At 56.2% G+C, this 25,092-nt stretch overlaps 6 protein-coding genes across 6 annotated transcripts; 4 read left to right on the plus strand and 2 right to left on the minus strand.

The window, feature by feature from the left end:
* Positions 1–621: 621 nt before the first annotated feature.
* Positions 622–1,908, plus strand: J7T54_006210 (uncharacterized protein; the record flags this gene model as incomplete). The annotated part of the gene is made up of 1 exon (XM_051505005.1): positions 622–1,908. The coding sequence occupies one exon, from the start codon at positions 622–624 to the stop codon at positions 1,906–1,908; it is 1,287 nt and encodes a 428-aa protein (XP_051366727.1).
* Positions 1,909–2,171: 263 nt separating this feature from the next.
* On the plus strand, positions 2,172–3,766 carry J7T54_006211 (tRNA (guanine37-N1)-methyltransferase; the record flags this gene model as incomplete). The annotated part of the gene is made up of 4 exons (XM_051505016.1): positions 2,172–2,180; positions 2,276–2,534; positions 2,587–2,688; positions 2,748–3,766. 4 exons carry the CDS (start codon positions 2,172–2,174, stop codon positions 3,764–3,766), a joined length of 1,389 nt encoding a protein of 462 aa, XP_051366728.1.
* A 5,367-nt stretch (positions 3,767–9,133) lies between these two features.
* On the plus strand, positions 9,134–10,953 carry J7T54_006212 (hex2 protein; the record flags this gene model as incomplete). Its single annotated transcript, XM_051505027.1, has 2 exons — positions 9,134–9,873; positions 9,921–10,953. 2 exons carry the CDS (start codon positions 9,134–9,136, stop codon positions 10,951–10,953), a joined length of 1,773 nt encoding a protein of 590 aa, XP_051366729.1.
* Positions 10,954–12,045: 1,092 nt separating this feature from the next.
* Positions 12,046–15,188, minus strand: J7T54_006213 (Mitochondrial protein cyt-like protein; the record flags this gene model as incomplete). Its single annotated transcript, XM_051505037.1, has 2 exons — positions 12,046–15,050; positions 15,131–15,188. 2 exons carry the CDS (start codon positions 15,186–15,188, stop codon positions 12,046–12,048), a joined length of 3,063 nt encoding a protein of 1,020 aa, XP_051366730.1.
* Positions 15,189–17,573: 2,385 nt separating this feature from the next.
* Positions 17,574–19,304, plus strand: J7T54_006214 (beta-glucosidase-like protein; the record flags this gene model as incomplete). Its single annotated transcript, XM_051505048.1, has 1 exon — positions 17,574–19,304. The coding sequence occupies one exon, from the start codon at positions 17,574–17,576 to the stop codon at positions 19,302–19,304; it is 1,731 nt and encodes a 576-aa protein (XP_051366731.1).
* Positions 19,305–20,440: 1,136 nt separating this feature from the next.
* Positions 20,441–21,448, minus strand: J7T54_006215 (WD domain; the record flags this gene model as incomplete). Its single annotated transcript, XM_051505060.1, has 1 exon — positions 20,441–21,448. One exon carries the CDS (start codon positions 21,446–21,448, stop codon positions 20,441–20,443), a length of 1,008 nt encoding a protein of 335 aa, XP_051366732.1.
* Between the last annotated feature and the right edge of the window lie 3,644 nt (positions 21,449–25,092).

A 25,092-nucleotide genomic window follows, 5' to 3' on the forward strand; every position in this document is an offset into this window, starting at 1 on the left:
GAAAATGTCAGGAAAATGGACTGGTCAAGCTACGTAGAAGTTTTGTGCTTCGTGTTTCCCGCGTCAAACTTGGGTAATGGATGGGAGCTTTTCATCCGGCTAACCTACAGTACGCCACGGTAATTGTTACTGGTCTGCGTCAACGCCCGCGGCAGGTACTCCGTACTCCGTAGGCAATGTTCTCATTTCCTAGAGGCTTGCTCGTGTCCAGAGATGTCTTCTTCGTCCTACATTCTTGACCTTGTACTCCGTATCTGTGGTCGTTACAAGCTCCATTCCTCGCTTGTTTCCGCGATCCGTCTTTAAGCGATGGATTCGGGGATCGCTTCTTGAGTCCACTAATATGGCACGTCTGACCAATCAAGACGATGAAGCCCTGGTTTGCTTATCAATCCAGATGTTCGTGGTTGATTCACAGTGAAGGTTCGCGATATATATTCCGAAAAGAATCACCTACTCGTATTGCATTGGCCATCTCGAAATAAAAAAGGGCATGAACATAGCAAGGAAACCTCCATTGGCAGGAAATAAACAAGCTTCCATCCATCTTCGCAGCTCTCCTCCTTACCCCGTACCCCTCTCAACCACAACATTTTACCACTCAGCACATCAACACCAGCCATGACTTCAAGACAGGGCAATGTGGGAGCCAAGGGTGCTTCTTACTTCACGCCAGATCAGTCGCCTCCCTCAGGGACTCCTCTCGACGCCAGCACGGCGCCTACCCTCTTCACCCCTCTCACCACCCGCGGGGTGACCACCCACAACCGCTTCGTGGTGTCCCCCATGTGCACGTACTCGGCCGACAATGGACATTTGTCGGACTGGCACCTCGTCCACCTCGGGCAGTACGCCCTCGGTGGCGCTGGGACCATCATGGTGGAGGCTACGGCTGTCGAGCCCAGGGGCCGCATCTCTCCTGAGGATTCGGGTCTCTGGCAGGACTCGCAGGTTGCGCCCCTGAAAAGGATCGTGGATTTTATCCACAGCCAGGGCAGTGTCGCTGCTATTCAGCTCGCCCACGCTGGTCGCAAAGCGAGCACTGTTGCCCCTTGGCTGGGCGGAACCACTGATAAGCCTCTCGCTGACGAGACCATTGGCGGTTGGCCCGACGATGTGGTCGGACCTAGCCCCATTCCTTACGCCGACAACCACGCCCCTCCCAAGGAGCTGTCCGTCGACGACATCGAGGGCCTGGTGTCAAAGTTCGCCGAGTCGGCCAGAAGGGCTGTGGAGGCTGGCTTTGACCTGATCGAGATCCATGGCGCGCACGGCTACCTGCACACCAACTTCCTCTCGCCTCTGTCCAACGTCCGCACCGATCAGTACGGCGGCTCCTTTGAGAACCGCACCCGCTTCCTCACCGAGACGATCCAGGCTGTCCGCGCGGTCATCCCAGAGACCATGCCTCTGTGGCTGCGCATCTCGGCAACAGAGTGGATGGAGCACAGCGGTCAGCCTTCCTGGGACCTCGAGTCTTCCATCCGTCTCGCCAAGCTTCTCCCCGGGCTGGGCGTCGACGTGCTCGACGTGTCCTCGGCCGGGAACACACCACACGCGCGTGTGCCCATGCACAATGAGTACCAGGTCGACTTGGCAGGGTCTATCCGTCGCGCTGTCCGCGGCGACGGCCTCGACCTTCAGATTGCGGCCGTCGGCAAGATCACCGAGGCGGAGATGGCACGCTCCATAGTCCAGGAGGGCAAGCCCGTTGCGCAGAACGGGAACGGCACGGTGGAAGTAGAGGGTGACCACGGTGTCGCGCAGGCCGAGTTCGTCTTGGCTGCCAGGCAGTTCTTGAGGGACCCTAGGTGGGTTCTGAATGTCGCCTACGAGCTCGGCGTGAGGGTCAAGTGGCCTCAGCAGTGCGAGCGAGCCGCGAGGAGGCCCAAGGTAGAGAAGCTCTAGAAAAAAAAAATAGATGGATGCGCGATAGAGATCAAATGATAGATGCACGGAGACTCACATTTTAACTTTGTCAACTGCGTGGTCAGGTCGCCGAATTTGCTGACGGGCTCCTTTGCTTACCCTAGAGGCATCGTTCTTTTGGTAGCCACAGATGGCGCACGTATCAATGTTGGCATCGCGAGCCTCAGCCACAATTCAAACCCCAGTCGCCAAAAGTTTCACCCGTAGCATGAATTCATCACAAGACTCACATTCACTTCACAATGTCGACCGTAAGTAACCATTCGTCTCAAAGCGAAGGCTGTCTAGTCCAGCCCGAATTTATGTACTTATATTACCCTGAAAATCTGAGAACTGACCCGGTCAGGTTGACCCCAACATGTTCCGCGTCCCCGCTGCCCGCGCCCTCACCGTTCTCGATAGATCACTGTTCCGCACGACGCTACCCACGGCAGCTGCTCTGGTCAGCGACAGCCGACAGCTCTCTAGATTGAGGAAAGACTTGGAGAAGACCCGAGAGATTCTGAATGTGGACAAGGTGAAGCCCGTGGTAGGCCACCCTGACCCGGAGAAGGCAAAAGGTGGCTTGAAGGCACTACTTCTCCAGCCGGATGTGAAACCAGCAGGTCAGTTATACAGACTCCTTTCTACAATATGAATGATTGCTAACGGCTATAGCCCCCGAGAGCTGGAGTGTTGTGCTGAAGCAGGCCAAGGAGGCGGGAGAGGTTGATCTCATCCCCTACTCCGTCGAGCTAGACTACTACCACTTCCAGTACCGTACGCACAGTCCCCAGGAACAGCTCCCTCCAGCCTCGATCGCTCACTGACATTCGTAGTGGACATTCTCCGATCCATCATACCCGAAGAGCTCCACGACGAGATCCCAACAGGCTTCAACAGTGTCGGCCACGTTGCTCACCTCAACCTGCGCGAGCAGTACTTGCCCTACAAGCACATCATCGGCCAGGTCATCCTCGACAAGAACCCCCATCTCAAGACAGTCATCAACAAGCTGTCCAACGTGGGTACCGAGTCCGAGTTCCGCACCTTTCCGTACGAGGTCCTGGCCGGACGGGACGACCTAAACGTCGAGGTGAAGGAATCCGGCTGCATCTTCCAGTTCGACTACGGCACCGTCTACTGGAACTCCAAGCTGAGCACCGAGCACGAGCGGATCGTGGATCTCTTCCAGCAAGGGGACGTTGTGGTCGATGTCATGGCAGGCATCGGCCCGTTTGCCGTGCCCGCGGGCAAGAAGAATGTCTTTGTCTGGGCCAACGACAAGAACCCCGAGAGCTTCAAGTATCTCGAAAAGGCCATTGAAAAGAACCGCGTCGGCTCCTTTGTCCGGCCCTACAACGAAGATGGTCACGAATTTATCCAGCAGTCCGCCGATCTAGTCCTCGCCGCCTCCCGCCACGGCGAGTTCGGCACCATCCCAGGGCCCAAGCCGTCTCGCAGGTCCAACGCGCCACCGCCGGCGGCGCCTATCAAGATCCCCATTGCACCCGTGATATCACACTTTGTCATGAACCTCCCCGCCTCGGCGCTCGAGTTCCTGCACAATTTCCGCGGTCTCTACCATGGACAGGAGAGTCTCTTTGCGCCCCACACGCCGTCGCAGCTCCCCATGATCCACGCGCACTGCTTCGCGCCAAAGCCCAACGACGACGCGGCCGTGCAGACAGCGTTGGACAGAGTGGAGAAGGAACTGGGCGTGAGGCTGGTGCAGGGCAATGGCGAGGTGGAAGGCCAGGCGACCGTGTACGATGTACGAGATGTTGCCCCCCAGAAGCTCATGTTCTGCGTAAGCTTCCGCCTGCCCAAAGACGTGGCCTTTGCGCCGAGGACATAGACACTGGTTGGGTTACACAAAGGTCAGGTGCCGCAATGGACGGCGGTCACTGCGCAACACTGCGGCCTGCTGCCCGTCGCCTTATCCGCAGCTGTGGGCAGCGATTACACCCGGTTTCCTACAAGGAAACCACGCATTGTGATGTGTCAGAGCACCCGTCCGTGCGACCGGTCAAGAGGCAATGCAACGAAGGAGTACCACCTGCACCTCCTGGCCAAAGCAGTACAGGGGCATGCAGCCCAACTGTGGGAGAGGTCGCGCCACGGCCCAGCCTGCATCCCAAGTTTTGGGAAGGATCAATATCACCCATAGAGCATCGTTACCTGTCACCTATGACTTTGTGCATCTATGTGGTGCATGGTAGGCAGGGAACGCGGTCGATGTCGTGCAGGTGTCGCGCCCTGGGGCCCATGGTCCATGGACTGGAGGCACGTTTCGAGAGCGCGTGTCGACAGCGGGCGAATGGAGCTGATGGTGTGGTCAGCAAGAGAAGAGGGGCAGAAGCTGATGCCATGAGAGATCTCCTCGAGGTCTTTTGTATCTTCCCCCACTGCCTCGATGGCCATCTCGGCAATTGGAGCTTTCAATTGTCTCAGGTGCGCGGGGCAGAGCCTCATGTCTCATCGCCAATGGCGACTTGTGCTTGAAGAAACCTCATTATTGGCTTCTGGGCTTTCGGTAAAACCCCGTAGACCCAAGAATAGCCACACGCCAGGGGCATGGCAGATCACTCATAATTAACCTCTTGCCCAGATCGTTCGAGATGACCCCCACCTCTACCGGACAGTCTCGTCGATCGGATTGCGATCACGGCATCGCCAGACTCTGTTAGGATACGAACAATTGAGCAATGAATGTGCTGCTGCTGCCAATCGCTGATTTCATGCACTGCAATAAAGAGGGTCCTTTGGAAGTTGCCTGCCCCTGCTCTACACTCCCCTCCACCTTGGCCCAGGTATGCCGCCGGCACTACATCGGGCGTGGCCGTGCGACAATGGGCGCTACGACCTTGATTTCCCCGTGATCCGTCCAATAGCTGGAGGGGTGGAGGGTGCGATCGAGGTCAGGGCCAGGCGTGCTCTGGTGAAAACTCTGAAACGCTGTCACTGTGAATAATTGACATGGTCATTCATCTAAGGGCCGAAGCATGGGCCTTGCGGCAAGGTATATGATACATACTGTTGATGTTTGCGCGATAAACTCTGTACAGATTCATCATACCTGGTCACCAACCGAGCACACGCCACTGGCAAGTCCACATAGTATGTGACTTGGCGTGCTTTGCAGGAAAGCCCGGCGCACGCCGCATGCACACGCATGTAAAGACTCCGACTATGGAGATTGCCAAGTTGTGCAGATGCACGCGAGGCAAGGCAAGGCTGGGTACGGCGGGCACGGCTGGTCCGCTCGAAGTCTAAGATGGAAGCACGGGCGGATGGAATGGTCCATGTTCCAGTCAGTAATGGACGCGTCCAATGCCATACGTGGCGCCGCGACGCGATCAATGGTCAATCTTCACCACGAAGTTCTCGAGGCGCCTACGCATACGGCCGGAGGTTTGTGTTGGTTTGCACATGCACCTTCGCAGGACCCGACGCAGAGACAGTAGCATTGCAGTACCATCACAGAGGCGTGTGCAGAGATGCACGACATTTCGATAAATTGGCGTCTCGCGTGCTGGGCCAGTCGAATGATCAATCCTGGTTTTCAAGATGCTGAACGACTGAATAAATAAAAATAAGAGGATTGCTGTCTCCACTGTTGATAGTGCAAGACGCGCGAACAGCAGATTGTTTTCGATCCCTGGCCGCGCTGCGCGGTATGATGCGGGTGTGATGGAGATGGTCGTTATTCGCTGTCTTTTCTTAGATTCTACGTGTGCAAAAAGTGCCATGCGTCCAGTCGTCGTCGATTGCCCGCGCAGCAGATAAGAGCGCCGGACGTCGGCAAGATAAGATTGAGACGGTTGGTTGACGCGAGCAGCTATCTCGATAGCTGCTTTTCTCATTGCTGTTGTCATTGTGGCATTGAGTAGTACGTTGCAGCAGGAAGACATCAGAAGTGCACAGTGCCGGCACGCCCGTAGCGCGAAAGGCAACAGGGTGCTCGACGTGAATTGCTTGTCAATGATGACCTGGGCTAGGTAAAAAGTCAACAATACTGATTTTCGCGGCGTGTTGAAATCAAACCCTGGATGCGAGACGCCGCACGCCAGGACGCAGAAATCAAGCTTTGTTGCCTCCGAGCGGCTGCCAGCCTAAGCTAGTAGGCCAGACTAGGGGACCCTGCAATGGTGTTCTTGAGTTTTCCACATGCATGCGATCTTACGCAAACGTGTGCACGGCGGCGCCCAATGAATGGGTTGCTGCAAGCCATGCCTCTTCCAGGCTCGGTGTGGCTTCGATGGCAATGTTCGGGGGACGCGGGCATGATCGATGAGACTCGTCTTCACGAACGAATGGGTGATGTGTAGAATTGAAATGTAGGATAGAGTTGCGCATATCATGAAAGGGCGTTGGTGACGTGGAACACAAAACAGACTAAACACCACAAAGAGGCACCCTATGCACACGCAACGACAAGGCTCAAACATTCTGGAGTCCACCCGTCAGAGCATTCAAATAATTTTTCTTAACAGTAAGTAGCCCGAGAGGCGTTGTTGATTTCACGGTGCTGTCAAAGTCTCCGTCAGCGGTTGGTGTAGGGTAGGTGGTCTGGTATCAGAAGAACTCGTGCTGGTCGGACGTTTCCGGCGAGGGTCTATGATCATCACAAAGTCCAGTCATTCAAGGGCTCCATGATCCATCCACCAGCTTGCGAATTGCTCGTCATGTACGTCACGCAGAGAACTGTGCTTATACCATGCAGATATTGGCCTCGTTACATCTCATCAACGTGGCTCACCTAGTTGGTCACTCTCGCGGTCAGCCCAAATCAAGCTCATTACTTGGACGATTAAGTAGATGGCGGATTCGCAGCACGCACAACAACAGTGATCAACAACAAGGGGTTCGGCGCAGTGATAACACCAGATCCACGAAGTCTCCACGCACTCAAGAATGGGATCGGCGCCCGGTTGGCAAGTACGGATAGACCCTGGATTTTCAACGAGGTTCCTCCTTCCACCGCGGGGCGATCTGGTTGGCCAAAAAGGTTTGCCCAACCTGACCGAGTGCAGGACAGAGATGGGCCCATCGACATACGTAAGTAGTTGGTGTGACGGTATGGCTTGCAACGGCTCGCCCCAGTGGGAGAATGCAGCTGCGATTTCTTCATGTACCTACAGATATTTACTTGTACGCAGGCGAGGTTGATGTATTCCTGCGCCCAATTATCACCGTTGGTCCTTGCTCCTCCGAACTTCTCCGCGTTCCTCCCCCACTCTATATGTACTACGTCTGCTCATGGGCACGGGGCATATTGTGCTCTTGCTGCTTGCCGTGGAACCGGGGAAGATGAAGCGGCCGGTTCACAAGAGACGGCGGATGCTTCATTGATGTCTGGCGCGGTGCTAGACACAGGTACTGCCGTCTGTGTTCAGCGGAAGGCGCGGCGACTGGCATGATGGCTACGTAGTAGAGGCAACCCAACCCACCCACGGCCACCGGGGCAACAAGCGCTCCCGCCAGGACTCTAGTTGGAGGGCTTGCAACCGTACTGTAGCTCCGTAGTAGGTCATTCCTCGGAACTGTACGGAGCACGCAATTACAGCGCCGTGTGTAATGTGGGAGGAGGAGGAGCGAGTTGGCGCTATCAAATACCGGACCGGAAGATTTGCTCGTCTCGCTGTTTGCGCCGCGTGCGGAGTAATCATTCCAGTCCTGCTTGGATTTCTATATCTGTAATTCGTTTTCGCAAGCCGAGATAAAGAGCCTCATCAATGCATCGATGCCGGACAGGATAATTAATACGGGTTCCCAGAGTCGAGAATTGTCGGTGGCCCAGTTTTCGCGTCGCAGTCGGGTGGAGAGACGAGGCCTTCATTGCTCGCTTGCTGAGTGAGGCACGCCCAAAGCAAGCAAGCAAGAATGAAAGCAACAAGCCAGCAGGTCGGGGAACCGGGGGTTCACCCGTCCAGCCAGTCACAGAACGCGGCGCAACCTCCACGCGCCAAGCTTTCTATGGGACATAACTCAACCGAGCGGCCACGATGTGTCCATGGCTGGCTGCGGATTTGGCGTGTCCAGACCAGTTATCTGCTGGCTTTCATGTAGTAGTCCTCTGCCATCTATTCGCTGCAACCTCACCCTCCAGTCTGCACAAGTACATGTGAGCTAGTCTGGGAGATAAGAGGCGGGCAGCTCTTGCCTTCGAGTGTGCCTTCCACTGCCACCCACACTACAGGTTGCTCTAGCCTCTAGGCTCTAGCCCCAGTCCAGTCGCTGGTGGGCGGGGGCGATTTCGCCCAGGCTACCTGGCCACCGAGAACATGTACATGTAATAAGCCAGTCGTGGCCCCGCCTGGATCCAATGATGCTCACTGTAGGTGGACGCGGCTCAGGCGCCGTGCACCGCCTGCTCGGATGACCTACAGTGCTTGCAGGTGCTGCAGCGGGCACTGGACACTTCTGCCTGGAACTAGCCGAACCCTGGATGTATCCCGGTACATGCACCTTCCTCACCTTACCTTTTCGAAGCTCACGCCTCCCTTGCTGCGCTCAGTTCACCTCACCCTCATCCTGCCCATCAATACTCCTTCCTTTCCTTCCGTCCCTCCTCACCTTTTGGTGCTTGCCCATTCATTCATCTATCTGTTCTTCCTTTCTTTCCAACTGGCAAGCATACCGGGTATCCTCTCCATTGCCCCCTTCTCATTAATTCCTCCTCAATTGATGTCTGTTCCTCACCGTGGTCTCTTCTTGTCACGTCACTTGCACCTGGATCATATCGAATCGAATCATCAACAGGGCGAGCATACGAACCCCCACGGACGGCCTCGAGTCGCCGCCTCAAGGTTTCAGTCCTCATCAGGAGCACGCAAGGCCCTTCATAGCATCATTCGCCCCCGCGAGCCCTGCTGGTCTGGTCTCAGCTGGAATCTCGCACCATTCAATTGGAACAGCGATAATAATTTCCTCCATTCCGGTCGATCTCGAGGGCGGTTTCACCTGCCTTGCGGAGAAGAGCCAAGGCGCAGCTTATCGAATCCCTATAAACCTCCCCTTGTCCCTCGTGGTCCCCCATTTTAGTCTCGACCGGCTCCACCCTCAGGGTCAGGCGAAGAAAGAAAAAGTCACTGCCCTGTTATTAGCCCCCTCTCTCTTAAAACACCACGCTTTCCCATGATCCTTTAACTATCATCGGCAATCTTCCTTTTCCAGCCGGTGCTTCGGCGTCGACGAGCGTCACGCGCGCACCTCCGACACCATGGCGGTCGTCCTCAGCACAGGGGATGAAGGCAGCCACTACTTCGCCCCTAGCTCATCGGGTCTGCGACGTTCCCACTCCCAGTCGCAGTTCGGTCCCGCGCACTCCAAATACCACCACCAGTCTTCCACGTCCGGCTCGAATGACGACGACTGCGGCCCTTACGGCACGCTTCACAAGTCTTACTCACACTCCGCATTGTCCTCGGAGACATCGTCACCTCGCATCGCAAACACAGAATCAACCGACCACTCTTTCGCGTCCACGCCGGCCAGCAATTTCTCTCTCCTTTCGGAATTCGACGACGACGACGACGACGAAGAGGCCCTCACGTACGAGGATGCCCCCCAGCACATATTCGGGTCGGATTACAAGAGCAACCATTTCCAATTACCGGGGAATCCCGGCGACAACCTGGAGCCCCCGCCAAGTCCCAAGACCGGCAACTCTTACACACCTTCGCCCGACTATGGCAGCGCCACTGATACGCCGCAACCAGACACAGCAGAGATACCAGAGCACGCGGAAGACGACACGGCTATATCGGTGCGCCCTTCGCGGCAGGTAGACTACCTATCGCACGAGTGGCGACGCGAAGAGGATATCTGGTCATCGTGGAGATACATTATTCATCGACGGGGCGAGGTGCCGAACAGCGCGCGTCTGGAGAATGCCTCTTGGAGGACATGGATGCAGTCGAAGAACAATCTGAAGACAACCTCGCCCGAGGTCCTCAATTGGTGGGTTATCTCGAGTTGCTCTACACATCGAGTGCTAACCTCCACAGGTACAAAGATCAAGATGTCACATGGCTCTACGGCCCTCTGCAGCAGGGCCCCAACTCGCGCGAGTCCAAGGAGGCTCTTAGCACCGGACTGTCAAAGTCGGGATCACTTGTCAACTTGAACAAGAAGCCAATCCTGAAGAAGAGGAGCATGTCAGAGGTCATGCTGCAAAGATCGATATCAGCAGCATCCCTGCTCAAGCAGGCGACTGCTGCCGTACAAGCGCAGGAAAGTAGGGGTATACTGCGACCGAGCATGGGCAGAGCGAACACCGACTACACCACATACACCTTTTCGTCACGTCGATTCAGTAATGGCTACACCACAAGCAGTGTCGCGGACTCTACGACGGATTCTTCAGGAGTCACCTCGCCAGGCACGGAGCGCAAACACATTCACTTCAACGAGTCCGTGGAGCAGTGCATTGCGGTGGACATTAAAGGCGATGACGAGGATGATGTCGGTGCCGAGAACGCCATGGACGAAGACAGCGACTCGGACGACGGCTTCATGATGATGCGCACGCGCGCTCGGAAGAGGAGTACCGCTTTGATGAACAGGAAGCGGAAACAGAAGCCGCAAGCGGTCCAGGAGGCGAGCAAAACTATTGCTATGCTACCTTCCACAACTCTGAAATATCGAGCCGACACCCCCGAGCCGCAAGAGACTGCCATGAAGCACAGCACCGGCCGTCGCAGTCCGTCCATGTCACCGTCATCTTCTCAGGAGACACTGCGGCCTTCAGCTAAGAGCCGGTTCTTCATTGGCGACGATGACACGGATGAGGTGGCGGATGGCTTCTGTGATCCCAACACCAGTTGGCGCTCCCCGGGGGAGTTGGACGGCACCGACAGTCCTCCAGGATCGCCAGACAGAGACTCTGCGCGCATGAGGCGCACAGCCTCAGGCATGCTTATGCCTTATGAAGAGGGTGACCTCGCCACGGGGGACGGTCTCTTTGGTCGAGTTATCGAGACGGTCAACACGGCCCGCGACATTGCCCACGTCATTTGGAATGTTGGTTGGAGGAAATAAGCAAATCGTCCCAAGATGATCTGCTGTGTTGTCTAACATGACAGCAGGCTCGTCAGTTGACTTAATATTGCGAATGACGACAATGGCGTGGGCGCTTGTGTCACTTGCCATGTCGAGCAAGTGACTGACTCAGGTCGCCATCAGCTCTCATTGATCCACAAGGATCCAAGGTTCTGCATGGCTATTGCGCGCAGCCTCGGCGAATTCAGGCTCAAATAATACGGACTATCGGGGGGTTTGCAAAGGACAAGGGTTTCCAGCATGGCGTTTTCTGATTTCATTCTGGTGATATCCTCAATTTTTCTTTTATCCTTTACTGGCACGGTATACGGAACACACGGACGGTAACATGGGCAATACGCGCGGCTTTGGTTTGGACGGTCGTCACCACCGCATTCTTCAGGCGGGTGGGGGGGGGGGGGGGGGGGCGCATCTGGCGTTATACAGAATCAGCAGGCACAAGCATCGTCGAGAGGGCAAAAGCAATATTCATCATGACTATCCTTCTGGTCTCTTTTTGCCACTGCATGTCGTTGATGATGCTGTCTGTTCAGCACTGGGCGTGTGAGATCATAGGTCGTCCATGTGCCCTGTCATTGTTGGGGATGTGGAGATCCTGTGCAATGACGGTATCCTCTGCAAGAACGACTGGAGTCACTAGATTTTCTGCATCTGACGATACCCAGAAAATTTGTTGGGACGTCGCGGAGATCCCCTGGGAGCCCGTAGGGGTCCTGGCCTCGTGACGTGTGCCGCGCGGGGTCCCCACACAGCAGCACTGTCTGGATAAGGAGGAAGTACACGAGACATTGCGGGGACGGAAGAGAGAGAGAGAGCCCATGCCGAGGTCGTCGTGGCTTGATTGGGCCTGAGCGGGACGGCTGGCGCAGGGCGGCCAAGTCAGCGACGATGGCTCGTTGGACAGTCGGTGAAGCGAAAGGGAACCAATGAGCAGAGTAGCACTGGGAGAGGGGGAAGGTGGCAGCGTGTCTTTAGGTCGTCATTACATTCGTCTGTCTGTTGGTACAAGTTCGTACAACCACTATATACTGAAACAAAAGGAGTGGGCGCCACGGAACGAAATGCCCCAGTCTAGGAAGCGACTGGTTCGCCGACCAGCGTGGGCTTCGCCCTCTCCCGGGGGATGTAGTCTAGCGCGGTCACCTCCACCGTGCCCTGGTAGGGATCCACGTTGAGCAGCTCGACGTCGAACTGATCACCGACGTGCACCTTCATCAACAGTGCCTTGTTGTTCATGTCCTGCACCCGCATGGTGGCCCTTAGCTTGAACAGGTCCAGGGTACCAATCACGCCTGACTTCCACCGGGACGTGACTGTGAAGCGTAGTTTACCGGGTGCCGTGCCGTCGAAGCGATGCGCCCGGGCCAATGCCATGAGAATCCAGTCCTTCTCGCCCCGCGACACGACGCGGGCCATCTTCTCACGCATGTGCAGGAGGGCGAGGGTGTTCTTGAGATCCGCCTCGGGGAAGGGCAGAATGGCGTTCAGGTCGTCCTGCGCGGGGTCGAGGGGTCTCTGGAGCCTGTGCTCCTTTGCCAGCGCCGCGTGAATCTGCCAGTGTGCGATCAGGTCGGAGAAGCGCCGGAGGGGCGAGGTGGTCTTTGTGTACATGTCGATGCCCATCATGAAGTGCGGCCCTGGGTCGGTGGACAGCTGCACACCCCCCGTCATGACGAGGACTCTGGCGATTTTGTCAAAGTCGGGCGCAATGCCCTTCTCCACGTCCGGGTACACCTGCTCGCTGACAAACTTGCGCACCTCGTCGTACCGTGCCGAGCTAACGTCCCTGCGGTACGGCACGGGAAGCTTGCGCTCGTGGGCCCATCGTGCGGCGACCTCGCCCGCCAGGACCATGAGATTGCCGACGACGGAGCAGTTGTGATCGTCTGCGGTATGCGCCCGGATATAAGGATCGCCAGGCCGTTGGATCAGACCCGAGGGCAGTTTCGAATTGGTCTTGACTGGAGGGAAGACGACGTCGACAGAGGTACCCGGCGGGAAATAAGGCGTTGCCCCCTTCTCGACCCTCTTCCGTTTCAGAGCCTCCGCAAGGCGATAGAGCGTCAACAGGCTTTCCTTGTCGGGCTGCGCGAGGTCGGCCGCCTTGGACATCTTTCGGCTGGAGGCGAGTGCGCCCGATGGGAGTGTGTCTGTGGCAGGCTTCTTCCCAACGACCAGCTCTTGCTTCTGCATAGGCGGAGGACGAGGCTCCAGGCAGAACGCAGCGACATCCTCCGGATCGAGGTATGTGACATCCGACAAGACAGTCGGCTCGATCTTGTGCGCCAGAACGTCACCGGCCATGTTCACCTTGGCACTGAAGGTCAGAGCTGGACTGCCCGTTGACAAGGAGTACTTTTGAACCAGGTCCTGGATTGCCTTGTCCGGCCCGCCACCGTCTTGCCCAGAGAGCATGGCTTGGAAGTGGCCGTGGAGGTAGATGTTTTCAGGTATGAGCTCCATGTACTTGGAAAGCGGCGAGTCTGGCCGTATGACAGACGCCGGGTCGGCGGCGTGGATGCTGATCCAAAACTCGTCGCTCTTGTCGGTCGGCTTAAGGGACACACCGTCATCGATGAGGATTGCTTCAGGACTGTCAATGCAGAACACGCGCTGCTGATCCCGCCCGTGGCGGTACTCGGCCGCAATGTCCTCGCGTAGAGACTCCTTGACTTTGGGCTCATCATTGCGGGATATGCCTCCACCCACCACAATGTCCGTGCCCGGAAAGCGTACGCGGTAGCGCGAGGGCACCTCCCATAGCGGTATGATGCCCAATTCCTGCAGGAATGTCCACGCTGTCGACTGGTCGAGGTACCTGTCCGGGTAGAGGCCAGTGGCCCTCAAGATGGTCGACCCGTAGGTGGAATACCTTGAGCCGGGCTCGAACAGGTCATAACTCGCCCACCATTGCAAGAATTGTATGATTTGCTGATGTCCTCTGTCGCTTGTCCATTCCAGGTCACCGACGATGGACTCCTTTTCACTCGGGACAATGTACCCATTGACCGAAGCCCGTCGCTCTCTGTATTTGAGGATCAGGCGCCGGCACCTGTTGATGAAGTGATTGAGCGCGCCGCACTTACTCAGCACACCTTCCTGGGACTCGAGTGGAAATTTGTCCGTCACTACCCAGTAGTGACGAACAATGGTCGACACGGTGGCGAGCACATCGGCCATGGTCGTCGGGAAGACCTCAAACAGATGGTCCCGCCGATGACAGTCGCTGGAAGGGCTCAGGGGGCGGAAGATGATTTCGTCGCTGAACAGGGTCGTGTGAACGGCGAACAATGCTGTCGCAGGAAATTTGCCATCCTTCTTCAAAGAAGCAGGGAGCAGCATGTCGGCAATCTCAAAGAGACTGAGGTACTTGGTGTGCGTCTCTGCTGCCACGAGCTGCCTGATGCGGTCCAGCTTGTCGAGATTCTGGAGGCGCACCGTGTTGGCTTCTGTCATGAAGTTGTGCATCTTCTCAATGAGAGCCATTCCAACCGCTCGCGGGGGTCCGCGGTCGTTGATGCGGGCTTCGTCAAATTCCTCCGTCGAGTTGACCCTTGGTAGGGAGTCCAGAATAGGCTGGATCTCGGCCTGGCTGGCGAAATTGGACACGGTGAAGAGGGAAGTGAAGCCGGTGCTCATAATCCAACGCCCCTGCTGGCCGTAGAAGTGATGCCGTGAAGCTATGAAGCCAAGGTAGACCGCGAATACGGGCGTCCTGGAGCTGGAGCTTCTCATCTCTACCAGGTCACCCGGCTTCTTGGACTCGAGCCCGACCTCAAAGTCATCCCTGTTGAAGACCCGTCCATCGCTCAAGTTGGCCATGCCCGCCTGCTCGGGGTTGATCACCTCGTTATTGATGGATTGACTTGTTTGAGTTCGGACGATGGAGTTGATGGACCTGTGCGTCAACGCTTGGTCGCCGAGGTCATGGGAGTCCTCCACAACCCTCTTGTCCGGCCGATTCGCATTGATCCAGAGGCGAAGGTAGTCTCGCATAGGAGGGCGCGCGCCATCTTTCCCCAGCAACGAGTCGGGTACGGCCGTCAGAGGGGAAACGTTGGAGCCTTCGGCGAGGTCTGGTACGGGGAGAGGATCGTTTGGCGGTGGGTTTCGGGCTTCGGTACTGTACTGCGCAGTATTCTTCACGTGCGCATACGATCTCGCTGAAGATGCACCGCCGGGGGTTGTAGAGGTGACCAAGGTGGCGGAGGCATGGTGAGGTCGTCTGCTAGCAAGTCTGCGTGATGAGCATTGGCGGCAGACTGTAGCCTGAACTGAGGACCGTAGCATGGCCTCGACCAGCCGACGGAGCAAACGACTGTCTGGAAGTAGCAGACCTGCGTTGCTGGCGTGGTCTGTCTCAGTCGTCGTCGATGGGGTGGGTTGTGTTGATGCAGTGGTGGTGATTCAACTTGCGACCGGAAATTTTCTGGGCTGTACGCACGGGGAGAGCGCAGCGCGTCAACGACCCTCATCAGCGGGACGGCGGTGGCACTTTCCGCGTATATTAGTAGTTGCCGATGAGCGCGCAGTCACATGACCATTGATAGTTCCTGCATTCCTCAGCACAGGGTAAATAAGGCAGGAAGGAACAGATGAATGTCTGATTCAGCTGGCTGAGCATTGGATGCTGTTCCTTTTCTTTCCTTCTCTTCTTCCACACTCCAGTCGACATTGTGTATACAACGCTGCGCCATCTTCTGCACCATCACGGACCGGGTTTCTCTCATTGTTGACAACGTGCAACACCACCGCATTACAGGTGCATGAATCCATGGATAGGTTCAGTTGCACATCGGATCACTCAGTGTGTACGACACAAATCACAATGGACCTCCAAATCCCCAGCGAACCCGACCTCTGGTCGGACCCGACTGGACGCTGGGATTGGGTTGCCTGCTTACCCTGCAACAGCAGCAGAGAACAAGCTCCGACCACTCGCCAGCAGCGAAGGGAGAGAGACCTGGGCAACTGATCAGCCAATACTACGGATACTTATCATCAGAAATGTCTACGGCGCCTGGGGTTCACCAACGCACAAGCTTTTGGGCGTACCAGTCGGTCGTGATCTCCCGCAAGACACATGGCCGAGTTGCACATCTTAACCGTGCTTGGTCGAGCCAGCAGGCCCCACCATACAGTGGTTGGTGAAGAGAAACGGCAGTGGTATCACAAGGATTAACGACTGGACGCACAGCGACACCTGCACGCTGCATCGGGGACACTGAACTTGAACAGTCGACTGGGCCTGCGATGTCCTTGTTCATCACGGCGGGTTGCGCACCTTGTGACCTTCTCGAATATCACCCCGTAGTATCCGTACGTGCCGTCTTACGATCTTGCCGTCGTACGCAGCCTTCCACTTCATGCCGGCAGAGGTGCCTGCAACTTAAAGTTAGCCTCTGGGCGGCGACAGCGCTTGGGCTGGCCCCACGACGACGGAGATTATGCGACAGCAGGCTGATTTCACGACACGAGGAGGCCCAATGTCCATGCGATGATGCGAGCCTTGCGAGGAGCGGCATGCTTGCTTGCCGACATACTATTTACGGAGCGATGCCGGGTTGAACTTGAAATGCCCCAGCTTCCGTGTTTGGAGATGAAGAAAGCAGGTGAAAGCTCCATTGCCTGCTGCGACTCAAACCTGCGAGGCCAATAACCGTGGACCGTGGACCGTTGACTATGGAGGGGGGCGAGCGTTCCTGAATCGGGGCTGCTAGTCTCCAGACGCAGGAACAAATTGGCGGCCCCACACGTGGAACCTCCAAACAAGGGAACGATCAGCACTTGCCTCGACCTTACAAGTCCCAATCAAACGACAGAGTCAGTCAGGTTCACAACTGAATCAACGGCACATGACCAAGGGCGGCAGAACAACCCTCAATCGCCGTCAAGCGCCCTTGCTCCTTGCTCCTGATAGTCTGATGGCGGGATCGGTATGCTTCCGTGGGAGCAAGGACTGGCTGGCAGGCTGGGTCATTTCGGTCTACTATGCTCATGTCGCCTACGACAGCACAGGCGCAGAGACCATGGCGCTTGCGAACGCTCATTCGCCACGTCCCCTGAAGCATCCTGGCATCGTGATTGCAAGGCTTGCCCCCCTTCAAGGTGGCATTTGAGCCTTGAAGCCAATGGAAATTGCACTGCGACGGAGGATGCTCCACATAGCCCCTATTCGCGGACAGCGGTGACCACGGTCAACAACGGCCCTAGCTAGCTGGTCAGCCTGGGCTTGCCTTGGACGCCGGTACCTCGGGGTTGGCGCATTGGCAGTGGCTGTCCATGTACAGGCCGGCCTCTTGGCTTCATCTCACGACGATTCTTCGACCCCAGCCAGGGGTGACCTGGGCTGCCTTGCCTGCATTGGGCTAATTAGGTCGTGCAGCGCGACAATAATAACATCCCCGGCCGCGCCCATCTGCCCATCCGATTCCCTCTCCTCTCCTCCCTCTTACGATCCGTTCACGTCGATTTCGTAAAGAAAGCCTTCGCTCACGCTCGCTTTCGTCCTTTCGTTCTTCACACTCTCATTCCAACATACCGCTTCACTCTTTTAGCGGGCATTCGTTTACCAGAAAACAACAAGAAAATCCGACAGAATGAAGGGAGGTATTGCTGCCGCCGCTTTCGCGGCCATGGTCAGCAGCGCCACCGCGCTCAACCACCGCCACGCCCACGCCGGTCTTCACAAGAAGAACGTGGCCGAGACCTGCGGTTGCACCACCATCTACACCTACATCACCGGGGAGCCCACGCTTGTGCCCAACCACCCTCCCAAGACCACCGAGTCGTCCAGCTCGTCTGCCGTCGTCACACCCAGCTCGTCGTCCGTCGAGGTCCCCTTTACGACACCGGAGACTCTTCTTCCTCTGCCGACCACCTCGGAGGAGGTCAAGCACCCCGTGCCTACCCCCGAGGTCACCACCTGCCCTACGCCCGGCACCTACACCATTCCCGCCACCACCGTGACCGTTGACGAGACCACCACCGTCTGCGTCCCCACCAGCGTTCACGTCGTCCCCGGAACCCACACCGTCGGCGGCGTGACCACCGTTGTCGTCGAGGCCACCACTGTGACCTGCCCCGTGGCCACCGTCACCACCCAGCCTGACGGCGCTGTTACCAGCACCATTGTTCAGACTGAGTACGTCTGCCCCTCGGCTGGTACCTACACCATCAACCCCATCACCACCACCGTGACCGAGGAGTGCGATGTCGAGTTCCCCGTCCCCACGAGCTACAACCCTGGCACATACACTGCTCCTGAGCAGGTCATCACCGTCACCGAGACCGACTTCGTCTACGTCTGCCCTTACACCAGCTCTGGTCTGCCTGAGCCCACCAAGGTCCCCGAGGCCCCCAAGGCGGAGGTGACCAAGGCTGAGTCTCCCAAGGAGACCAAGGTCGAGACCCCCAAGGAGACCAAGGTTGAGGAACCCAAGGAGGAGGAGGAGACTGAGGTTAAGGAGCCCAAGAAGGAGACCCCCAGCAAGGGTCACTTTGATGGTAGCTTCGGTGGCAGCGGCGACCACTACGGTATCACCTACACCCCTTTCGAGGAGACCACTGGCGAGTGCAAGTCTGCTAGCCGCGTGGACAGTGATATTCAGGAGATCAAGAACGACGGTTTCCAGGTCGTCCGTGTCTACTCCACTGATTGCGACACTCTGCCTTCCGTCGGCGCTGCCTGCAAGAAGCACGGCCTCCAGATGCTCATCGGCCTCTTCGTCAAGGAGACTGGCTGCTCCCCCGACACCCCTGAGATCAAGGAGCAGATTGACGCCATCTCCGAGTGGGCCCAGTGGGATCTCGTCAAGCTCTTCATTGTTGGCAACGAGTCCATTATGAACGGCTTCTGCACTCCGGGTGAGCTCGCTACCCTCATCAAGACCGTCAAGTCCAAGTGCCCCGACTACACTGGCCCCTACACTATTGCCGAGACCCTTGACCAGTGGCTCGACCCCAGCGTCGCCGGAGCCATCTGCGACGAGGTTGACTTCACTGGCGCCAACATCCACCCCTTCTTCAACGAGGCCAACTTGGCCAAGCTCGCCGGCAAGTTCGTCAAGGGCCAGCTCGCCATCCTTGACAAGATCTGCAAGGGCAAGCAAGCCGTCAACCTGGAGTGCGGCTGGCCCAACAACGGCAGCCGCTGCAAGGGCCAGGCCTGCCCCGGCACGTCCCAGCAGGCCGATGCTCTCCAGTCCATCCGTGAGGAGTGCGGTGACCGCACCGTCTTCTTCTCCTTCGGCAACGATGCCTGGAAGGAGCCTGGCGAGTACGGCTGCGAGCAGTTCTGGGGTTCCAAGGACTACTTTGCCTCCCTGTAAGAGTGCACTTTTGGTTTCGACTCTTGCAGCTTTTGCCCCATGCCTCGTCTCGGTCTCCTAACGCACTGGGAGTGGCAATCAATGCTGGCATTCCGGTCCCAAAAGCCTCCCGGTCACCCATCCGCTCATGCAGGTATGAGTATATTCAGAACCACGATCATCGCCGCCTCTCTTCCGGTGCTGCTGATTCCGTCGGTCTTGCGCATCATTGGGGATAGAGTGCGGCGGCGAGGTACAATCGCAAGGGCTTGAGGGTCCATTCTTACTCTTTTCTGGGTACATTTTTTTCTGCATATCTCCAAAGCATGGTCCGCGTGATTTGGGTGGACTCGGAGGGCAGTCGTATTTCCTGGGATGCCGTGAAGCATGATTCGCACAACTGCTGTAATTTATTAGTGTTTATTATGGAACGACGTATTTACATGGATAAGTTCGTACGTATGCTTGCTGCTTGTCCATTGTTCGCTCCGTGACTTGAGCAGCTCTTGATTCACCGCTTGGACGACGTAGTTTGACCTCATATCCAATGTCCACGAGCCTTAGTCAGAATCTCACGTGTTGCCTGGCCGATGGCTATCACAGCATTCCTTGGCGTCGTGGAACAGAGCTAGATCAGGAAGACCGAGGCGCGCTGATTTGTCGGAGCACTCTGCGATCAAGCTGCCCAGCAGCGGGCTGATACTCCAAATCAGTCTAGTACGTAATGCTTGTCACCGTCATCAAGACTGAAAATTGTGTTGAACCTCGGACAGGATCCACGTAAGACATGTCATCTGAGGAAATCTCGCATTTTCCTGGGCAAGGGACGCTTGACTAACATTGGATCGCCCACACGTTGGCTGCTCCACGTAAGGGCGAGCCGAGCCCGTGTTCGCAATGTAAGAACAGCCCATGAGCTCACCGTATGACTCGTATTTCACGCGAAAGCCCACCAAACCCATACATTCGTGGCGCTGTTATGGGCCTTTCTTGTTCTGGCTAGCCAGGAACCCTCGTGCCGCATGTTGTCAACTCCCTATTCCAAAAAATGCCCAATGCCATGTCTCTGGTACGTATCGTCCCATGCATGTCCCGCTCTCTCGTAAACGTCATAATCATGGCAGCTGGTGCCTCCAGTCGTAGTCAAAACATCGCTATCAAAACAGTGGTATCGCATCCGTGAAGTCTCTCCGTGTACCGCATCGTTCCAATTGCAGAATGCCCCCCGTTTCGGAATCTGCCACAAGAACATTTAGCTCCTGGCCGCCTTCTGCAAAGTCAACGCCCCCTAGCTCACCAAAGACACTAAAGGTCTGCCGGGTGTCGGCGTGGTGCGTTTCCCTGCCAAAGGCGTGTGTGCTGTAGACATGTACAAGGTCGGCCTCTTCAGCTGCGGCGAGGACGGACTCGCCGCTTCCGAGAGGCGAGAACTTCAGACCCCTGGCCCCGGCGAGATCGGTCCGAAGATGCTGCAGCGGCGTGCTTGTGCCATTACCGTCCTTCCACTTGCGCGGATCCCAGATCTTGACTGTCTTGTCTTGGAAGCCTGTGGCCAGATAGCGGCCGTCGTCGGACCAGTCACACGCGAAGCCGAAGTCGTTGTGGCCCTTCAGCAAGACCTCCGTGTCTCCGGTCTCCGCGTTGGCAATGATGACATTTTTGGAGTCGCCCACCACGACGCGAAGACGACAGTCGGGAGATACAGCGGAACAGTTCAGGGCGAAACCGTAGCCAGATTCGGACACGAACTGTTGGGTCTCCAGGTCCAGCACTCTGAAGCCGTTGTCGTTGCTGCATATGGAAGCGACTGCGTTGGACGTACTGCGCTGTTTGTGTACCTGCAAGTGATTCGTGATACCAGACGCCGCTTCCGTAATAGTGCCCTTTGTAAAATTGTTGACGTCTGTACTGTGCAGAGACGAGATGATGTACTCTCCGGTAAAACTTCCAGCAACAAGAACATCCTGATTCGCCCCAAGAGTGGTGACGGCGCGGCCGAACACAGGAAAATCAGTCCATTGCAGGGAACGTCCGTGATTCCCCGTGACGGGGTCAACTTTGGAAATGCCCAAGAGGCTGGTGTAGTATATTTGTGAACGAAAAGGGCTGGCCAGCGAGCTGCGCAACTGAAAATGCGCAAGGCTGGTATCGTGTCGTATGTGCATCTCTCGAAACCGGAAATAGCTCCCCGAAGCGAGGCCACACGTGCCATGAAAGAATGTATCCTCACCCCTTAGCAGTGTTGGGCTAGGCCGTGGCCGTACAGAAGCACCCGAGGGATAGTCATCCGAACCAGGCCAGCTCGTATAGTTCTGAAACGTCCTCGCTCTTCTTGTCCGGGCAAGCTGGCGGGTCACACCCAGTGCGCGCCAGTTGATTCCTTGGAAATCGCAGCAGTCCCCTTTTAGATGAACGCGTCTGACTTTGTTCAGCTGTTTTGAAGTTTCGAGAAGCAAGTGGAAACGATCTGGCCGCGTAGCTTGGGGGGCGGGAACCCCTGGATTGGCCCATCGGTCCAAGAACTCTGCCAATCCCATGTTGACCGATCCTAGCATAGTCGGGACGTGCGGACTCAGCACCGTCGGCAATTGCTCCTGGCCAATAGGCTCCTCGGCTTCGGCGTGAAAGACGGCCGCATTGTGTGTCGCTGAAGCTGGGGAAACATAATTTCCGGCGCTGGTTGATGGATTAAAGGCGACTGGGAACATTTCAGTTAGCGTTGCATCAGTAACGACCGAACTTGGGGATGTCTGCGTCGTGCCTGCAGCGACCATGTTGGAAAATGGCGAAGACCAATGCGTGAACGAGTGCCCCTGCGTCCCGTTCGCTGCAAAACGCATAGTAGCCTGGGAGACAGTTTCCCCTTCTTCTTCATCGTCATCATCATTATCATCACCTTCTTCTCCACTCTCGCTCACCAGTCCGCCTGCCATTTGCGAATGATCATCCGAGCTTCCAGCGGAGTCAAAAGATTGATAGGCAAACGACAGGTCTGGGACATATGGGCCATCAGCGCTGTGTAGATAGTCAAGCCAGAGTGTACTACCAACGGGGTTTGAGTCCGTCATGGGTGTGTCGTCCGATGGATCGGCGCCATTCATAGTTTGGATCTCGACTTCCTCTGCTGTATCAAGCTGGCCATGGAGGTTCATTTGCGAATCGGCTTGATGCTGATCAAAGTGGTGGACGGTCCTCGGTTGGACTTCCTCAAGTTCGCTCTCCTCGTTGCCATAGTCATAGTCGTGCCTATTTTGCTCGAGCGGTGCATCTTCATGCTCGCTTCCTAAATTCGACACATGTCCACAGTAGCTAGAAGGCATGAGGCTCCCATTTTGCCCGTCGATTTCGAAGTTGTAAGGAGTATGCCCGCCAACGGACCGATATGATTTTGTGCGAGGTTTCTTGTGCGGCATGATCCACAGCCCAGCTATCTCGGCACGCTGGTCATGCCGCAAAAAGCTCCTGAATCGAGTTTCCGTGCATCAAAGCATGAAGCGGTGAGATAGTGCGGCGTTCTGTCTGTCATGTGCTCGAATCGCTGGTGTCAGCGCTCGCTGACCAGCTTCGGCGCCCAACGTTCTGCAGACTGCGAGCCGAGGTGCGACGACGTAGCAGATGTCGTGTCTTCTTGGGCTGTGACTGAGGGGCGCGGATCTAGAGCTCGTCGTGTCTTGGGCCTGCCAGCGGGTGAACTTGCCGAAGCGAAGTGGACTTGTGGTCAACTGATCAGCTGTCGGACGTAGGTGGTAATTGGTGAAGGTCGAACGCGACCCGAACGTCGTGGCCGGTGCTTGGCGATCAAGATACACGTATAGCATCAGCGCACGATCTCTAGATGTCGCCTTTGCAGGCGAGGTGAAGTGAAGGAGATATAGGGGCGGTGACTGAAGAACGTAGAGATATTGAAGCGGAAAGAGAGTGTGTTAGACCCCGTTGGAGGAGCTGGTGCCGCGGGATTGTAATAAGTGGAGCTCTGACCCTTCGTTGACTCGTTAAGAGCTCAAAAGCCTCAAAAGCCTCGAGGCTCAAGAAGCACTATTACAGCAGTGGCTGGCTGATGGTTGGCGGAAGGGGCGGCAAGGTCCGTTCAGTCCAACGTTCCTTCTTCTGGGAGACCGAGTTTGTACTCGATTGGGAAAGAGCCTGGATCGGCGCGGGGGTCCAACGCATTGTGCCAGCCTCAACATCTGCCTGCGGTACATACAGCACAAGGTACCGTACTCACTCGACAAAGTCGCTAGTGTTAGACTAGTGTGTCTGGCTAGGCAATAACCCTGTTAGGAGTGGTGCCAATATTGAGCAAGAACTGCAGCCTGTGAACAGTATCAAACCTAAGGGCCGCATAGGGCTGTTCAGAGATTCGTACCTTCGCATACATGGAGGCGGATAACCACAGTACTATACCATAGGTGGCCAGATTTTATTTACCAGCGCTAGCGACTTTGTCGAGTGAGTACGGTATCTGCGAAACTGACAATTCTCGCGTGCTGCGCAGACGCTGGCCTCGGTCACGTATTGGAGCCTATGACCAAGGGTCAGTCGTCTGAGTAGGCCCTAACAGTCAATAACACCGCAAAGACAACCGGGAGATTTCAGATTGGAAGACAAACAACGGTCAATCACACCCGCCAGCACAGTGCGCGTTACGGTCTCCCTTGCCCCAGCTATTTAGGTTCAATTCGTTGGCCTTCATGAATCTTCCGAGGACCTTTGCATTCTTCTGCGAACCCCCACGGCAGAACATCGTCAATTATTACTTACTAAGCTAGTCTAGTCTAGTAGCACTAACCTGAGTCACTAATCATTGATAGTACGAGACAGACAACTGGACACGACAACCCTTCCTTTCTGCTGTCTTGGCTCTTTAGGCTGTCAGCCATCCTTCTGTCGACACGAATCGACATCCGTGAACCGTGCCACACATTTGGTCACGCCTGCAGGAGTGCATGATGCATCCTCCTCGCGTCGCCCATATTGGCTCATTACCATTATGTCCGACCTGACCATCACTGAGACACGCGGCAGCGGAGACGAATTCGCGCCAATCACAAAAGTAATTTGCAGGATGGATGTCTTCGAGGACAGGCAGTTCACCGCTCACGCAGTGATGCATGGCCAAGACTGCTTGAGAGCACAGCAAGAGGCCGTAATCGACCATGAGATTGGCCGCGAGCGCGTGTTCGCCACAGTCAAGTGGTGCCTGGACAACCTCTATGCCCGAGATAAATTCGGAACGGCAATCCACTGTCCCGCTTCGCATTTTGACCGACGGCCACGTACATTGATGGGCCTGCCTTTGAGGGTGGTGAAGAAGTAATCAACCGATCACACCCACACTTGTGCCCTCCTCCCGCGCACGCTGGCCCGTTCCGTGCTGAGCTGCATGTTCGAGTCACAGAACCGAGCTCCTCTATTTCTTCAATTGTTTTTCTTCAGAGTACGTCCATACGTACATTCGTGCCCGGAACGCGGAGACCGAAATGCCAGGCAGCGTGGGGAGACGCGGTTGGTCCATCCTCCTCCACCGCCCCAAACAGGCAGTGGCCACTGAACAGCAAGGCAAGAAGAGGAAGTTGTCAGCATCTTCGATTCACGGGAAAAGGTTCACGAGTTACTCATTTGTCTCTGTAGGAGTGTCGGCCTATGCGATCTCCAGCATTTATATGTAGCCACGTGCTTCTAATCAGATGTGGTCGCTTTTGAGACGACTGCAGACTACTGCGCGCGTCCATTCTGCTACAACACGCACCACACACTCATGAGAATACCAGTTGCAAATCTTCACCGTAGCGCCTACAATCAAATGTTG

This window comes from Emericellopsis cladophorae (assembly GCF_022114955.1).
Source record: "Emericellopsis cladophorae strain MUM 19.33 chromosome Unknown NODE_1_length_1489480_cov_119_871856, whole genome shotgun sequence".
Taxonomy (NCBI): Eukaryota; Fungi; Ascomycota; class Sordariomycetes; order Hypocreales; family Bionectriaceae; genus Emericellopsis; species Emericellopsis cladophorae.